General features: G+C 38.6%; 2 protein-coding genes across 3 annotated transcripts in view; one reads left to right on the forward strand and one right to left on the reverse strand.

Annotated features, from left to right (window-relative positions):
• Window positions 1–109: 109 nt before the first annotated feature.
• On the reverse strand, window positions 110–6418 carry RBM12B (RNA binding motif protein 12B). Of its 2 annotated transcripts, XM_026690907.2 has the most exons (3): window positions 6086–6418; window positions 3406–3446; window positions 110–2878 (listed from the first exon to the last, which is right to left on the reverse strand). In XM_026690907.2, exon 3 carries the CDS (start codon window positions 2848–2850, stop codon window positions 532–534), a length of 2319 nt encoding a protein of 772 aa, XP_026546692.1. In that variant the 5' UTR covers window positions 2851–2878; window positions 3406–3446; window positions 6086–6418; the 3' UTR covers window positions 110–531. The 2 variants fall into 2 exon arrangements, with proteins under 2 accessions (XP_026546692.1, XP_026546698.1); XM_026690913.2 differs by having other exon boundaries at window positions 3406–6407.
• A 5047-nt stretch (window positions 6419–11465) lies between these two features.
• Window positions 11466–18432, forward strand: part of TMEM67 (transmembrane protein 67) — a 40421-nt gene continuing 33454 nt past the window's right edge. Inside the window, exons 1-6 of the mRNA XM_026690896.2 lie at window positions 11466–11704; window positions 13528–13616; window positions 13724–13817; window positions 14678–14777; window positions 15250–15319; window positions 17899–17973. Of these exons, the coding sequence (XP_026546681.1) occupies window positions 11530–11704; window positions 13528–13616; window positions 13724–13817; window positions 14678–14777; window positions 15250–15319; window positions 17899–17973 (603 nt within the window). The 5' untranslated portion in view covers window positions 11466–11529. The remainder of the gene's footprint in view (window positions 11705–13527; window positions 13617–13723; window positions 13818–14677; window positions 14778–15249; window positions 15320–17898; window positions 17974–18432) is intronic.

An 18432-nucleotide genomic window follows, 5' to 3' on the forward strand; every position in this document is an offset into this window, starting at 1 on the left:
AAATTTATAAAATCATTACCTATGTTCACATATGCCAAATATAAAACTTACTAGAATTGCAAGATATTACTGCTATGAATAAAAAATGCATAAATGACCCATCCACATATTTCAGTGCATGTACTTTTATTTTAAAAGAAAGTCTAACTGACAATAACAAAACCATTTAAGCTATCACTGAAAATTAACAATGGACAAGAATCCTATGGATTTAATATATACAAGGGTGACACAACCTATGCTTTTGAACAACTCTGAAAATACAATGTTTTACATCAAACCATATTTAGATAAACTGCAAATATACATGCAGCAGACGGATGAAATACATGTCAAATGTCATAATTCAGCTATGCATATTTTAAAGATAACTTGGCAGAACTATGAGGTTGATCCATTTTTTTTAAAAAAGCAATTAAAAATGTTGCAATTTTAAAATTAAATTTAATGGTTTATTTTCCAAGTAAAAAATTTGAATTATAATGAAATAATACTGTATATTTATTCTACCTCATTTTCACCTATACTAATCTATACTAAAGTTAATCTAACTTTGCGCTGGCCAATTGGCCTTTCGTTTAGTTCATTAATAGCAGCCTCTGCCTCTTTGTAATTTACTAGAGCAATGATTGCTTCACCAGAAAACATTCCATATTCATTGTGCTGAACAGAGAGAGATTCTGGTATAATTTTATAGCCATGGAAAAAATCCAGAATTTCATTAGGAGAAGCTCGAAATGGTATATTTCTTAATTTGATGAATGTTACAGAATCTGAGCTACCACCAAAGTTAGAATCGGGCACAAAGCGTCTATCGGAAAAATTTCCAGGAATACCATCACCAAATTCTTTAAATTGGGGAGGACCTCTCTCAGATGAGCAGATAAAATCATCAGACAAGCATCTATAGTCACCTTCTTGCACAGAGGGTCCTTGTGAATCAACAGAATAAAAGTTTTCATCTCTTTCACGACTATGGTGATACCCTTGCATCTTTTCATTAGATGCTGATGAAATATTAATACCAAACTCTTGCATTTGCTCCTCGGGTATACATCTTAAGAGTACCTCTGTCCCCAAAAAGCACCGGCGATTTAAGCTTTCAGCTTTTCGTGCCTGATTTTCTGTTCTGAATTTAACTAGTGCTTCTCCCAGTCCAACTCCTTTGTCATCATAAAGCAAATAAATGTCATTGTCATCAATGTTAAATCCTGCAAAGAATTTTTGTACTTCAACTTTTGTCACATCAAATGGAAAATTTCTTACATATACACATGTCTTTGAGCCAAAGTAGCCATCTTGATTATTTTTATCCTTTACATGGCGATGTCCTGGTGATCTTTTAACTTCAGAAGATCCAATTAATTCTTGCACTCTTCTTTTGGAAACAGGGAAAATGTAAACTAGTCGTCCAAAAAGATCAAGCTTGTGGTAAGTCAGTGCTGCTGTATATGCTTCTTCTGATCTGAGTGTAATAACTGCATCCTTGTTTCTTGCCTCATTATCATGAGATTTTAGAAAAGTAATGTCTTTGTTCACTAAAGTTAGCTCCTCAAAAAATGCCCGCAAGTCCTTCTTTTCAATAGCAGCAGACAGATTTTTAAGATGTATGTAATATTCCTTGCTCTGGGGTGAATGGGGTTGGTTTGGAGCAGAGAAAGGTGAATGAGAGTGGGTTTTAACCTTCCTTGGAGACCTTGAATGGGTACTTGCTGTGATCCTCCTTGGAGAATGTGAATGGATAGGTTCCATGACCCTCCGTGGTGGTGACTTTGAACCATTGCGTGCCATGACCCTCCGTGGAGATCTTGAACCAGTGTGTGCCATATCCCTTGGAGGAGATCTTGAAAATGCATGTGCCATAACCCTTTGTGAAGGAGATTTTGAATAGCTGCGTTCTGTAATCCTCCATGAAGGAGACCTTGAATTAACCTGTGATACTACTCTACGTGGTGGAGTTTTGGATCGGGTACGTTTCCTTGAAGACAAATAGCTTGGCTCTTTTTTGGGATGTTCTGTGTTTGAAAAACTATGTCCTTTATTCAAATTATGTTGAAAGTGGAAAGCATCATTTATCTTCTCATCTATTCTACCACCATACTTAATCCATGATCCCTCACTGGAGGGACGTACTTCTATAAACCGTTCACCCATATAATTCCTATCCCGTTGCAGTCCTTTCATGGCATCACTTAATGTAGCAAATTTGACCAAACCATCTCCATTTATTTGACCATTGGTTTTTAACATAAGTATCTTCTCCACTTGTAATCCAGAAAAGAAATTGAACACATCGTCTTCTGTTGAAGAATAAGGCATTCCACGTATGAATAAATATAATCTATCAGATTTAGACATTTCTTTCCTAGGCTGGTTAAAATTCGATTCTGAAATATTTATATTACTGTTTCGAGAGCCACTAGAATGAAACTCATCCTCCAAAGGAACTCTGGAATCATGGCTAGATTTACCAATTCCTTTTTTAATGACTTGAACTATATTTGAAAGGTTGCCAACATCAGATGTTCCTGAATTATTAGGACCTGTCCGCCTAGATCCTCGTCCTCTTCCACCACGATCAAATTTTTTCCTATTAATTTCTATTATGCTCTGCATTTCTGCCTTGCTACTAAGAAAGAACTGTATACGTGAATCCTTGATAAATCCTCCTGAATAGCTCATTGCTCGTCTGGCATCTTCATCTGTTGCAAATATAATAAAAGCTTCCCCCTTTTCTCCTCCAATAATATGTACACCTCCATCAGGAATATTCAATCCTGAGAAGAAGCGACGAATATCTCCAGAACCCGCAACAAGAGGAAGTCCCTGTAAACGGATGACTACAGCCATTTTGAGCTCAACCCACAGCAATAATCACCTGTGGACAAAAAGGCATACATAACAAGCCTTTAGTATATTGGAAGAATGCTAGGCCTATCCTACACCACTTAAAACAAAAATTCTGCCATTATTGAAAGAATGCCTACATTTCAAATCATACAACCTAATTTAATCTGAATGTTTATAAATACCGGCCAGTCTAAATAAGTGTACAGTTCACAATAATATTACCAATCATAAAAGCACCAATGTCATTCATAAAATCTATGATGAAAGCTTCACAGCTTCTTATAAAATCCAGTAAAAGAAAGGTTTTCCATTATCTGACATCCTGAATTACTTTGATCAAAAAGATGTCATATCACTTCCAAGCAATAATGAAGTTTAAGCATTTTCTGTCAGGCCGGCTCATCTCATAAAGAATTAAATTCAGTAATCTTTTACTCCATGTTTATTCTTTCCTATGATTAGACAGCCAACTGCACATCTTCCTTTGCAGTCATCAGCTTGGAAAAAAAAGCCATCAAATCTGACAATACAAACATCAAGCTTTCAGAAGCTTACCTGGTTCTTCTTGGAAGGCCTGATTAAGGCTGTGAAATCAACTGTGGAAAGAAAATGAAACAAAATTAATGGCCAAGAAGCAGATTTACATTTTATGCCACATTCAGTGGCATATCCAGAACCATGGTGTACATTAACCACCCAGTAAGAAATAAAAAATAAGTTGCTCTGTTCCTTTTGTATTGCAGAGATGTACCAAAAAATAGGATTTGTGAATTTCATATGTATATCTTGTTTTTCACATGTTTTGAGAGAGGTTCATTATGCTCTCTACTTAAACTGATGCCAGAGATATGAGATTGATCTTCAAAATTTTGAGGTAAAAAAAATCTGATTTAAAAATATCCTTTTCCTCAATGTCCTCAGTCCTTGAAAGTTCCACATAAAAATGGTAAGTGTCCATTTCTTCTAACATGCTTTTTCTTTTAAAAAACATAGCGGAAAGTTCATCAAAAATTGAATAAGTGACCAAATTAATGAAACATACCAAACTTCAGAAATTCCAGGAAAACATATTGATGATATACCAATTTCCCCATAACATTTGCTGTGCCTATACGAATCCAGAGGAATCCAGTATGTTAGAATAACTTTGAATTTAGAAGATAAGTACCTTGCAAAGATAGAAATACACATGTAATGTCCATATGTAGCAATAGATTTATACAGCACTTGTAATATCCATATTTCACCAGTTCCAGAAAAAGGAAACAGAAAAACAACAATATAAACCTATATACTTAGAGACATAAGGTCCCACTAAGCTTATCAAAGTCCACTTACAAATGTACACAGTACTGCAGTTTCAGTATCAAAGACCTATTACAATATCAAATACATGGAAGGAAATATGTTCAATTTAATATTCTTTAGAATATTAAATTGAACATATTTCCTTCCATGTATTTGATATTGTTAATAGGTCTTTGATACCAGAACCCAAATCAGATATCTGATGTACAAAAAAGTTTTAAGACTATATGCAACTATAAAATATACTGAACATTCATATCTGTCACTATGCTTAGAATCAAACTTTTTCCAAATCCTACAAAAGTATGGCACATCCATCTTTCTTTTTAAAGACCTTATATAATTTGTAAGGTCCAATCCATAGTTTCTATATTTCACTGAAAACAATCTAGGCAACTAATCTAGGGACATGAATAACAACTTGTTCAAAAAACTTACATCACAATTTATAGCTTTGTGCAATGCTAGCTAGCTAGCTAAGCTAGAACCGTTGCTAACATTGGGCAGCTCAATTTTTCCCCTAAACACAAGTGAAGAATAAACAGAGATTCAACAATGAAAGAGAGCATTATAGCCTGTCCTTTATTTTCAAAAGGTCTACCGGGCAACGAAAAAGCCTTCAGGAATCCCAAATGAACAATTATTAAAACAATTATTAAAATTTAAATTCCTGATTGCCAAGTAAACCAAAACACATATACATTAATCTGGTAAGAGGAGAAAAAATATCAAACAAGGAGTTCAGTATTTCAGGACAACTTATTTCTGAGCAGATACAATGGGATCCTATTGTCCCTTTAAGCTTTAAAACACCTAAAAACCAACTGAATACTGTAGCAAACACATGCAAAAAAAAAAAATCACACCTCCAACTCTCTACAGACCAGTACATATCATACAATTCCGTAGAGAATGAATATCAGATGAAATGGTTTTTTTATGTTTTTGCAGTTAAAGTATATACTCTGCATTTTATTCTTGTGTAATCCATATGTGAATTTGAGCAAGCAAGCACTGGTTCCTGTTAAAACAGGCTCATTCATTCCTATCCATTCAATGACTGCTGGTGGAGTAGTGCCTGGTTGAAGAACTTTTCCCAGGAAGGTCGTGGCAAAGATTTATTCCTCCTAGAGAATGCAGAGTGTAGAACTCTGACATACGAGGCATGACTTCCGCGATTATAATCCTGGTAGAAAAATACATTGCAAAAAGACCAGGTGGAGTGAAAAAGCATGTCTTCTCTCTAGCAATTATCAATACCCATTCCTTTCCAAAGATATGTTGACTAAGATGAGATCAGAAATACGCATCCTGATGGAAATCAGTCGGTGAAACAAGCTGCGACTCCGGAGTTTCTTCATCTTGTACAGCGTCTATATAGACATTCAGTTTCTAATATCATCCAACTCACTTCCTCGGGAAAACGTTCGGAACGATCCGATGTTCTCAGGAAAAGTGCCCTTAAACCAGCGAACGAAAACACAAGAACTACGAGGCCTTCCGTAGCGTGTTCGATCCCGAAACGACCTTCCGACGCAGAACCAGAGCGACCATTTCCAAGCACACCAAGCAATCAGTCTTTCCTTCCATCCCCGTCCTAAACAGGGAAAGCATTCGCTTTCGGCGAATTGTTTAAACGCCTCGATATTTTATCAAAACACTGAACAGCAAACGCCTCGGCATCACCGTCCCCGCAGCAGGAGCTGCCCCCGGGCAGCGCCCAAACGCTTTTTGCCACCCATTTATTATTTACCCGTTACCCACTTGCAGGCCTCAGTCGGCCTCTCAGTTCAGAGCACGACGAGAACACGGGATGCAAAGTGCGCCTTTAGACGCTACCGTCGAAAGCCAGCAACCCCAACAAACACATACGCACACATACACACACCCGTTAAGAATGACCCGCTCGCCTTTCATTTTTACTAACCAGGCCCCTGGGAGTCGAAGGAGGCCTCGAAAGAGCCTCAGCTCCGTAATTTCCCGCGGGAAAGAAGAGCAGAAACGCGCGCTTGCTGTCAACAGATTATGCGGCAAAGGCCGCAGCCTCTTTCCCTCTGCTCTCGGGCGCGCCAATCGCTCCAGGCGTCCGTCAGGAAAGCGGCTGCGGGCGTCTCGCCCTCTCAAAAATTACGGTGCGTCCCCCGCTTCTACCTCCCGAAGCGAGAAAACACCGATCCGCAATAATACAAAATGGCAGCCGCGCTTCCGCTCCAGCTCCCCGCGTCCCACCTCAGCAAAACCATTGGGCGCGACTTTCCGCGCGCAGGCTCAGTGTGGCACTTTAAAAACGCACGCGCCGTGCCCCGGAAGCTCAAAGTGTAGTCAAGCACTCGGTTTGCCCTAATCGTTTCCGATGGCAGCCAGTGCCATTTTTTTCCCCACACGTGTTAAAAAAAATCGAACACAAGTTTTGTAAAGGAGAGAAAGGGAGGGAGGTGTGAAAGGTTGCCAATTTTGTTAGCAAGCCGATGGCATGTAGAACAGCGTTTTGCACCGGACTCGGAAATTTAACCGCTCCAAACTTGATTGCAGAAAGTACAACTTCAGCGACAGAGTGGTCAATACCTGCAATGGACTACCTGACACTGTTGTTACACCCCCACTCCTTCAACCTCAAACTATCCACTATTGACCTCACCCCATTCCAAAGAGGTCTGTAAGGGGCGTGCATAAGTGCACCATCGTGCCTCCCGTCCCTGTCCTATTGTCCCCATTTATTTGTACCTATTTATTTATTTATTTGATTTGCCAATTGTTTACAAGATAATAAGTATAAGTGTATACATAGTTGTGAATACATGAAATGGGTACATATAAGAAAAATAAAAGAATAAGAGAAACAATAGGACAGGGACAGTAGGCACGTTGGTGCGCTTATGCACGCCCTACAGACCTCTTAGGAAAGGGGTGAGGTCCATAGTAGACAGTCTAAGGTTAAAGTTTTTGGGGTTTGGGGAAGAGACTACAGAGTCGGGTAGAGTATTCCAGACATTGACCACTCTATTGCTGAAGTCGTATTTCCTGCAATCAAGTTTGGTCTGTTTACTTTGAGTTTGTATCTATTGTGTGCTCTTGTGTTGTTATGGTTGAAGCTGAAGTATTCATTGACAGGTAGGACATTGCAATGTATGATTTTATATACCATGCTTAAGTCAGACCGAAGACGGCGTAATTCAAGGTTTTCTAGTTCTAGAATTTCAAGTCTGGTGGCATAAGGTATTCTACAACGAGTATACATATTCTACAACGAGTATACAAGAATACATTTCCTGTATTCTTACTCATGTTTATACTTATACCTATTATCTTGTAAGTAATTGACAAATAAAATAAATAAAAATAAAATATAATGTCTATTTGGCCTCCTAGAGTTTTCTTTAATACAAACTCAGATTTTTTTAAATGAGCTATTTATACGCAATCTAAAACCATCTCTAAAAGCACTACACAATCTAAAACCATCTCTATCTATTGGACCGGACGAAATATGTGCCTACTTCTTAAAAAAGCTATCCACTGCCATAGCAGAACCTCTAAGCATAATTGAAAAATCTTTCAGGACCAGCTCCTCGCCTAACCTATGGTCACAAGCCACGGTCATCCCCATCTTCAAAAAGGGAGACCTCAGCCTAGTTGAAAATTACAGACCAATCTCCTTATGCTGCGTCACCTGTAAAGTCATGGAATCAATTATTAACCAATCCGTTACCCTCCACTTAGAGACAAACAACGTACTCTCCAATAAACAATTTGGTTTAAAAAAAAAACTATCCTGTAATCTGCAACTCTTACATTGCAAAAACATATGGCGTACACAACTCGATCAGGGCAAAGCAATAGACGCAATCTACATACACTTCTGTAAAGCCTTTGATTCAGTGGTACACGACAAACTACTCCTAAAACTAAAATCTTATGGTATCTCTGGACAACTGCATAACTGGGTAGAAGCATTCCTGTCAAACAGACAACAAATGGTCAAAATTGGGAGTGTCCTATCAAATTCTGTACCTGTCAATAGTGGTGTCCCCCAAGGCAGTGTTCTAGGACCAACTTTCTTCATACTCTACATAAATGACCTCTGTGATCATATTAAGAGCAACTGCGTTCTCTTCGCTGATGATGTAAAGCTGTTCAATACCACAGACAATACTGCTACCCTTCAACAAGATCTTGACTATGTATCAGAATGGTCAAACAAATGGCAACTTCAAATCTCAACAAATAAATGTTCTGTCTTACATATTGGCAAAAATAATCAGAAAATAAATACAGGCTGAATAGTCAAGACCTTGTTGATGATCCAAGCTCTGTAAAGGACCTTGGAATACTCATCTCTAATGATCTAAGTGCTAGAGCCCACTGTAACTACATAGCCAAAAAGGCATTAAGAGTTGTTAACCTAATCCTACGTAGCTTTTTCTCTGGTAATATCACACTACTAACTAGAGCAGTGATCCCCAACCTTTTTGACGCCGCGGCCCGGTACCGGCATCAGCTGGGCGCCGCCATCTTTTTTTGATGAAAAAGTGCTTCCGGTGACCTCACCGGAAGCATGTTTTCATCAAAAAGATAAGCGGCATACGCTCGATGAGCTTTCGGGTAGAAATGGCTTTCTACCCGGAAAAGCTCACCGAGCCTAGCGCCGCCATCTTTTTGATGAAAAAGTGCTTCCGGTGAGCTTTCTACCCGGAAAAGCACACCGGAAGCACTTTTTCATCAAAAAAAGATGGCGGCGCCCAGCAAGCCAGCGGCCCGGTAGGAGTTGTTCCGCGGACCAGTACCGGTCCACGGACCGGTGGTTGGGGACCCCTGAACTAGAGCATACAAAACATTTGCTAGACCAATACTCGAATACAGCTCATCAGTCTGGAACCCACATTACATATCTGATATTAGCACAGTTGAGAAAGTCCAGAAATATTTCACAAGAAGAGTTCTCCACTCCTCTACTCGTTGTAGAATACCTTATGCCACCAGACTTGAAATTCTAGACCTAGAAAACCTTGAATTACACCGTCTTTGGTCTGATCTAAGTATGGTATATAAAATCATACATTGTAATGACTTACCTGTCAATGAATACTTCAGCTTCAACCATAACAACACAAGAGCACACAATAGATACAAACTCAAGGTTAACAGTACCAAACTTGATTGCAGGAAATACAACTTCAGCAACAGAGTGGTCAATGTCTGAAATACTCTACCTGACTCTGTGGTTTCTTCCCCAAACCCCAAAAACTTTAACCTTAGACTGTCTACTATTGACCTCACCCCTTTCCTAAGAGGTCTGTAGGGGGTATGCATAAGCGCACCAACATGCCTACCATCCCTGTCCTATTGTTTCTTTTATTTGTATTTTTGTACCCATTTCATGTATTCATAACTATGTATATACTTATACCTATTATCCTGTAAGCGATTGACAAATCAAAATAAATAAATAAAAATAAATATACAAGTATAACGATGTGTATAATGCCATCATCGTGAAAACCAAAGACCTTTGATTTAAAATAGATTGATTTCATGTGACTGATTTTTATCTCGTTTTAATGCAGCATTCTTCTCTATATTTCATATGCATGAAAAAAATAATTTCCTTGATGTTTTTGAGCTTAGACTTGAATAGTATTGTGATACAGATAGACAGTGGTGATGATGTTATCCATTCAGTAATGTCTTATTCTTGGCAATTCACACCCCATTTTTCCAACCTTTTCTGACAGGGTTGTTAAGCAAATCACTGCAACTGTTAAGTGAATCATGCAGTCATTAAGCGAACCCAGCTTTCCCCGTTGACTTTGCTTATCATAAGCTGACCGAGAAGGTCAGAAATGACAATTGGGACCATTATATGCTGCAACCATGATAAATACATACCAGTTGCCAAATGCCCAATTTTCTACCATGTGACTGTGGCAATGATGCAACAATTGAAAGTGTGAAAAATCACATTTTCAATGCCATTGTAACTTTGAACTGTTGGAAGAAATATCCTTCTGGGTTCAGTTCCAAGTGGGGAAAAAGACACTGAAAACATGGAGGCTGTTTGGAAAGATGGTTTAATGGTGGACAGGACCACATGGCTTGGAGCTCCAAAGTGAAAAGAACGATCACATGCTTCAAGATGTTGGGTGAAGGAAAAGAAGGGCAGAGATCTTGATGCGGTTTTATGCCCTCTGTTGGAATTTGAATTTGAGCTTGCATTCTGATTGGTTGTCAGACTCCCATGGGGCCATGCAGGGGCAACTCTACGCTATCCTGAGTCCCAGGCTTGGTTGAGCCTTGCTGGATGATGATGCAATGAAAGGGCTTTGGGCAATTCCTATTATAGCTCTACCTGGAGTAGATCTTTGTTATGTAAAATAGACTGGCCCAGGACAGAGTAATGGTCTATTAGCCAAAGGGGGTGGGGGTCTGAGTTTCTGTGTCTGAGTTTCTACTTTCCTTTTTAGGAGAAATATTCTGCCTTTTTTGTGTATCCTAAAATATTTCATTTTCCTAGGAGAGGGGTGGGTTTTAACTTCCAACAGAACAGTTATGAAATGAATGATTGTAATGGAATTCAACTCATCTGGAGGTTTCAGTGTCCAAGTGTGGAGTTATGTTTTCTAGCTGGTTAGAAAACAATTTTATATTTAAATTTATTTATATTACAATAAGCACTTTTATAATTTTTTAAATATTTTTTTAAAAGTATGTATTGTTTCAACAAATCGATTTTGTTCATTTTGCCAGTTGTAGCAGCTTAAGAAATAGATTCAAAATCATTGCCTGCAAAATGTGTTACTGCAAAACACTGCAAAGTACATAATAGGTAAATACATAATCTCTTACATAAGTGTTTAAAATTACTGGATGTTGCTCAAAGATTATTACATCAAAAAAGAGCTGTGAAAATGAAAGCTAAATTTAATAAACTTTTGTAACCATCCATTTAATCATATCAATCATGTCCTAATACTAACCATGTTTCTTTCTATTTGAGATTTCATAGGAATCAATATATGCATTGCATGCTCAATTAGTGTTTTTTAAATGCAATGTTTTGTTTAAATTCAACAAAAAATAACAACACGGGGCAAGAAGTGCAGATTTTCATGGGCTGCTATTCACTCATCAAATGATTGAAATTTAATGTTCAATTCCAAGAATTCCATTTACAACTGAATCTCATCCACCTTTCGTTGAATGAGCCGCAGGATCTCTCGATACTTTAACGGAATATAGAGACGGAGAACGTGACCCTGTGTACGTCTGCGATTTTTTTTTAACCCTCTTGGCGTACCGTAGTTCGAGTTTCAAACCCGCCTTTCCAGCCAGGGAGTTCTCAATGAGATGAGCGGGGTCGAAGCTTGAGTAGCCATGGCGACGCTGCGGCGGTGGTTTGCTGCGGCGCTGTTGATGCTCCCGTTGAGCGCGGGCCGCGGCTTCTTCCTCCCCTTGCGCGACCCACAGAGCTGCACTGGGGCTCAGTACTTCGATATCGCCAGCTTAGATTGCAGACGTTGTGGGGAGTTCCAGAAGCAAAGCGTTCAGGGTGAGACTACTACCTAAAGGTTCAGCCGGAGGGAGGGAAGGTGGAGCTTTTGAAAAGGTCCATTCAGAAGTTGCGCTGAATGCAGTGGACCTCTTTGAACATAGTGCATGTAGAATTGCATGTCCATTTATTTCCCCCAAAGACCAGATAATTAATAGCTGTGCTTGATCACCTAGCACCTTTTGGACATTTTGTAACTCATGGGCAGATCAGGAAAAGAGTAGCTGCTCCTTGTCATTAGATCACCTCCAGGAAAAAGAATACATATGACCACAGGGAGAAATTGAGCAAGATGATGAAATTGCTTTAAAATGTGTAAACTATTGGCTTGTTAATAAAAGGACAAAACCCTGCATAATAGGAACAGCAAGTCTGATGTTCTCCAGTTCTTGCTTCATGCTGAGGGCGTGAGTGAGTAAATAGTAGTAGTCATCAAGTGCCATATATTTTGCTGGAGCTAGATCTTTTGTACTGTCATTCTCTGTCCAGACAGAGAAATGCTAAACGCTGGGGTTATTGGACAAGTGCCAACTATTATGCCATTGAGAGGCTGAAATTGCTGTAATACATAGAGAACAATGAGAAGTAAGTGAAAGTGTCACTGTCTACTAGAACCATCTTGACTCACTTTCTCTCTGGATGGTGGCCAGACAAACCTTAATTCGCTCTGGAGATTGCAGATTGGTGGGTGGACGTTTACACATTCACACAATCTTATATTTAAGCCCTATCTTCCATTAATCTTGAGCATTATATTTGGAAGAGAAAGGAAAGCCAATTGCTATTAAACTGTAGATTCTTTCTATGGGAAATAAAAGTGGTATCTTGATAGAGGGGAAGAATCTTAATCCTCTTTCCATCTATTGATTCATCTCAATAACAGTGGATTCACTAGTAGTGAAGGACAGTGGAAACCCGTTAAAGGCACCTTGTTAAGAATATTTCAAAATCTGACTCAAATCAGTTCCCTGAATTTTTGGGATCTCATGGTTGCCCCTTTTTCCAGGTTTGACTAGTATTGGAACCTGTTATAGAATACCTACTGTCAAATTAACATGCTACCAGGAAAAATGAAGATTACTTTAGAAAAATGATCACTATTTACTTCTTTAATTTATATAGTCATACACCTCTTAATTGCTTCTCTGAGCAATGAACATAAAATTTAAAAGCAATGAAAACAGAAATAATAATAAACATAAAAATGGTGCACTGGACAGAGAACTTTTAGAGAGTCTTTTAAATACAGGTGGTCCTCAACTTATGACCACAATTGAGCCAAAAAATTAAGTTGCTAAGCGAGACATTTGTTAAGTGAGTTTTGCCCCATTTTATGACCTTTCTTGTCACAGTTAAGTGAATCATTGCAGTTGTTAAGTGATAACATGGTTGTTACGTGACTTCTGATTGACTTTGCTTTTCAGAAGGATCACAAAAGCATCATATGACCCCGGGACATTGTAACCATCATAAATATGAACCAGTTGTCAAGCATCCAATTTTTGATCACATGACCAGGGGGATACTGCAACAGTCATAGATGTGAAAAATGGTCATGTCCATTTTTTTCACTGCTGTTGTAACTTTGAATGGTCACTAAACGTAAGTCAAGGACTACCTGTAGTTGACATATCTTATTGGCCTGGAATACTAGTAAGCTATCTTTATGATTTATGCTCATATTTTTCCAGAATACATTCCAGAAAACATTTGAAGGCAACATAGGTAGAGAAATTTTAGAGATCTCTTTCAATCATATCCTTACTAAAGCAAATATTGTAATTTGAAGCAGATAATACAACAAGGTATTGTGTATTTTTCAGGTACATCATGTGAATGTCTTCCAGGATTCAAAAAAGTTTTTGATAAAGGTGGAACATCTATTACATGTGAAAAATGTGCAGAAACCATGGTAAACTCAAACCTAAAATATTTCTATTTTAAAAAGTAGGTAAATGTGTTTTTTTCTACATTACAAGCTTTAAAGTGAGTTTTAAATAATTTTAATCTTTCATTTAGAATGGAGTTACTCAAGACGGATGGGACTGCATTACTTGTCCTAGTGGCTTAACTATAGAAGGAAAATGTATATGCGCTAATAATGAGATTCTAGGTAAGAATTTTATAAAGTTATTTTATGCTTTTTTGTTTATTTTTCTAGGCAAATCTATATAGAAAGATATATGTGAGATATATTTTAACATTTTAGTTCAGTGAACAGATGAAAAATTACGTTTTATTTATTCCAGGAACAAAGGGTATATAATTATATATTACCAATTTGTATTTTAAAAATAAAACAATTCCATTTTTTTTTTCAGATCCACTATTCCAAATAATAACTGAATGTAAATTTTATTGCTATTTTCTTACTTCTTTGCTAAAATGAAACATCTCATTTAGAAATCACTGATAGTTTTACAGCAAAGCAAACCTGCTGTGTTATTCAAGCGGTCAGTGTCTTTGATTGAATGGTTTTCAGAATCTTCTCCTGAACTCTATTATTTTCCCAAACTGAAAATAAAATATTTTCTCTGAAAACATGTTCTTCCTCTGAATTTATATTTTTGCAGCAAGTTAGGTTATGACACCATTTTTCTCTTTGATGAAAGTTGCAACATAGAATAGTGTTGAGAGAGACTTAACAACATAGCTTTTGTGGCTACATAATTACATATAAACTTTCCTTTTAAAAACATGTAAGTTGATTTTTTTTCCCTATAAAATAACTAGTAGAAATAAGTGATTGTACATGAGCGAAAAGCACTTCCATATTTACACAGTTAATTTTTCATTTGGGGTAATTCCTGGAAAGATCATGACCAAGATTTCCAAATTGGGAGTTGTGTATTAAGCATTGTCAACTGAATTTTCTGGATTTACTATTTTAAAATATACATGGTATTCATACATTGCCCATTTAATATAGTATATATAGTAATATTATTACTAATATTCTTGTACTTTTTTAAGTGGAAAGAAATACTAATGGTTCACTACTGAAAGCAGCATTATGTGTTCAGTGTGATGGAAAGGAACAGTCATTTTCAACTGCAAATACATTAAATAACATGTAAGTATATTATTTATATAAGATGTATATTGGATTAGGAAACAACATTTGCCTTATTTATTTTCATTAAATTTGCAAAATTGAAAATAACACTGATGTTTACCAAATGTAAAGATTTCAAAGTGTTCCCACTTTTGAAAATGTATTGGACTAATTCAGAAATAGCACTTTCTTCTCCCCCCTCCCCTTCCATTCAATTGTGTCCTCCTTCAAAGGCAATTCTTACTATTTTGCTAAAAGGAAGAAAAGTCAGAAGAAAATATCAAAACTTGTTCTATTTGCAGGCTGATTTTTCAACATTGATTTAACTCTAATGTGGTACATAGCTTTGCCATGCTACCATGATACTGGGAGAGATTGTATTTATTTGTGTTGCTTATTAACTTAAGGACCATTGCATCCTTTATTTAAGATTATTTAATGTTAAACTCTATGTACACTCTTCACATTTCATTTTATCTTTTGTTTGTAGGTGCAAAAGATGTCAACCAACTTTCATCAGCGTTAACAAATCATGTAGCTGTTCTGAGCCAAACATTTTAGTAAGTGTAACAAACAGCAGATAATAAAAACAGCTACTTTCGATGATCTTTGAGCACCAAGGAGGGGTATAAATTTAATAAGCAATATAGTTCATTGTATTGAATATGGAGGCTTGTTCACATAAGCTGCATTCATTTATTTTTCACTGGTTCTCCTAGAGTCATGTGAAGCAGTGGTTCCCAAAGTGGGCGGTACCGCCCCCTGGGGGGCGGTGGTATGCCTTAGGGGGGCACTGAGAGGCAAGGGGGGCGGCAGGGGGGCGCTAAGAGATGGCAGGGGGGCGCTGGAGGTGAGCGGCAGGGCACAATTCAGGGGTGAGAAAAAATCCCGCTACCGCCGCGTTCAAGGCAAAACTCCGCAGGGTCATCCCATTGACTTGCATTCTCTGGTGAAAGGAGCTCTGCCCCGAACACAGCATTGGGAAAGGAGAGCAAAGGCAGAGTGGCTTTGCTCCCTTTTTCAAACATCCCATGCCGCGGGCGTCACCCTGAACGCAATGTTGGGAAAGGAGAGCAAAGCCAGAGTGGTTTTGCTCCCCTTTTCAAACATCCCACGCCGCGGGCATCGCCCCGAACGCAGCATTGGGAATAGAGCAAAGCCAGAGTGCCTTGCTCTCCTTTTCAAACATCCCACCGCCGCTGTGTTCCACCCCATTGAGCCCCTTGCACTGGAGGCACCTGCCCAAGCAAATCCAAATGGAGCGGTGCACGAAGTCAATGGGGTGAGCCTGAGAGAGGGAAAGAGAGAGGAAAGAGAGAAAGAGAGAAGAGAAAGAGAAAAGGAAAAGAAAGAAAAAGGGACAAAGAAAGAGGGGGGATGGAAGGAAGGGACAGAAAGAAAAAGAAATAAAGGAGGGAGGGAGGGAGAAGAAAGATAATGAGATAACTATTCTAGTCCAATCACCTGCTCCAGCAGGGTTAGAAGGGAGAGTGTGTGTGTGTGTATGTCTGTGTGTGTTCTCCTTGTAATTTACCAATACATTTTGGTTTTGCCTTCTTCAGAATTGGCACTGTAATACATTGGGGAAAAGTAATTTTTTAGGGTGGAGATCTGGTCCAATGGATCCTGTTTAAAGTCTCAACAAAATGTGAGAACTTCCTGATAGTCTTGGCCATGTTTCGTCCATGAAACCTTTAATTAATAGAAGCCAAAGATGTTTCAATGTGCTGGCAAAGATGCTGGCAAAGATGTTTCAATGTGGAAAAGGGTCTCTAAACTAGGCCTCATTTCAATCTGATGCATCAGCTCTCTCTCTCTCTCTCTCTCTCTCTCTCTCTCTCTCCCTCCCCCCTCCCCCCTCTATCCCTCCATGCCCCCCCTTTCTTTGTCCCTTTTTCTTTCTTTCCCTTTTCTCTTTCTTCCTTCTTTCTCTCTTTCTCTCTCTCTCTTTCCCTCTCCCAGGCTCACCCTATTGATTTGGTGCACTGCTCCACTCGAACTTGCTTGGGCAGGTCCTTCCAGTGCAGTGGGCTCAATGGGGTGGACCTGCGGGGCTGGCACCTAGAACACAGCAGTGCCGGCATGTTTGAAAAGTAAAGCAAAGCCAGAGGTCGGTAATTTTTGCTGCAAAGAATCACAAAAGCTTCTGGGTTGTGCACAAGAAGGGACATACATGTCAATGCAATTCAGCAACATAAAATAAATAAATACAAATAAAACAAATCAATAAGAATCGGCAAAGCATCTCCGATTAGAATCTAATCAGAGATGCTTTGCCGATTCTAGTTCAATGACCTGCTCCAGCAGTTGGAAGGGAGCATGTGTATATGTGTGTGCATGGCTGTCAAAACTCCAAAAACAGGTCAAGTAGTTCTGGGGAGGCCAGTCATAAATTAGAACACTTGCTAAGCAACCGGCCATTAAGTGAGAACAACTTGTATTTGGTTTGCCAGTCACCAAACCACGCTCACCCAGACTTGTGACCAGGAAGCCACGCCACCAGTCACGTGACCAGCAAGCCACGCCCACCCAGTCACGTGAGCAGGAAGCCACGCCTACCCAATCACGTTACCAGCAAACCACACCCTCAAATTAGGCCACACCCACAGAAATTTGAATCCCGCCCCTAGGTGGGGGGCATTGAGGATGAGTTTGCAGCACCAAGGGGGCAGTGGACTGAAAAAGTTTGGGAACCACTGATGTGGAGGAACCATTTATCTTTCAGGGCCAGCCCATTTGTAGTGCAGCAACCCTACTGCAGCCTCCTCCCACTCCATGTGACACTCCCAATTTGTTATAGGTTTTAGTGGACATAGATGGGACTGGAAGGGATGGTGTTAGGTTTTGCATGGCTAAATCTGAATTAGGTACTAATAGTTATCTAAGCAGTATGTTCACTATAATGAGACGTACATGTCCTCCAAAATTCTTTCCTCGCGCTGCTTTGAATGGGAGATAGGATAGGACTCATATAAATGGTGAATTACTAAAATTCAAGAGGCTTCCTTTCTGAGCTGCTTCTGTTATTGGATCTTCAATGTAAAAGAAACGTTCTTTTTAGAAGGGCTTCTCTAGGATAAGACATCTACCTTTAAAATATATATGTTCATGACAAGATTTATATATTTTTCAATTTCAGACAGGAGGTTTATGTTTCACAAGCACTGGAAATTTCCCTCCAAAGGGAGTTGCAACTGTCCGATTTGGAAAACTAGTAAGTTATAGTCACATTTTTATATGATTTACAAAACCAGTGCACTCAGGACATAAAAGAATTGTTGATTTTAAGCTCCTACAATTACATAAATACATCATTTTTACCCGCAGCATATTAACATAAAGCTAAGTTTAATATGCAATAGAACCACAGACACAAAAGTCAAAAGAAGCTACTTGACCATGAAATCCAATTTAGTGCAGAAATCTATGTCATAACATCAGTCAGATAACTTTCCAACTTCCACGCATCTAGTGAATGAAAATCCACCAATAGATTTGATTTTACTGATAAATTTTCTTAACCATTAAGTAAGAAACTCTGTAAATTCCTTTAATGATCATTCAGAAGCTGTCTTTCTATAAATCTGTATTCAAAATCTTGACAGGCTTTCAAGTTTTGGAAAAGTAATATTGAATTTAATTTTGGTTACCATCAAGTCAAGCGTTGCTGATT

Source organism: Notechis scutatus, chromosome 3, assembly GCF_049901735.1.
Source record: "Notechis scutatus isolate UNSWTSFEM ecotype Mainland chromosome 3, rNotScu1.2, whole genome shotgun sequence".
NCBI classification, from domain to species: domain Eukaryota; kingdom Metazoa; phylum Chordata; class Lepidosauria; order Squamata; family Elapidae; genus Notechis; species Notechis scutatus.

Coding starts and splice junctions, on each gene's coding strand:
- RBM12B (XM_026690907.2), bottom strand. CDS start 2,850: ATGGCTGTAGTCATCCGTTTACAGGGACTTCCTCTTGTTGCGGGTTCT.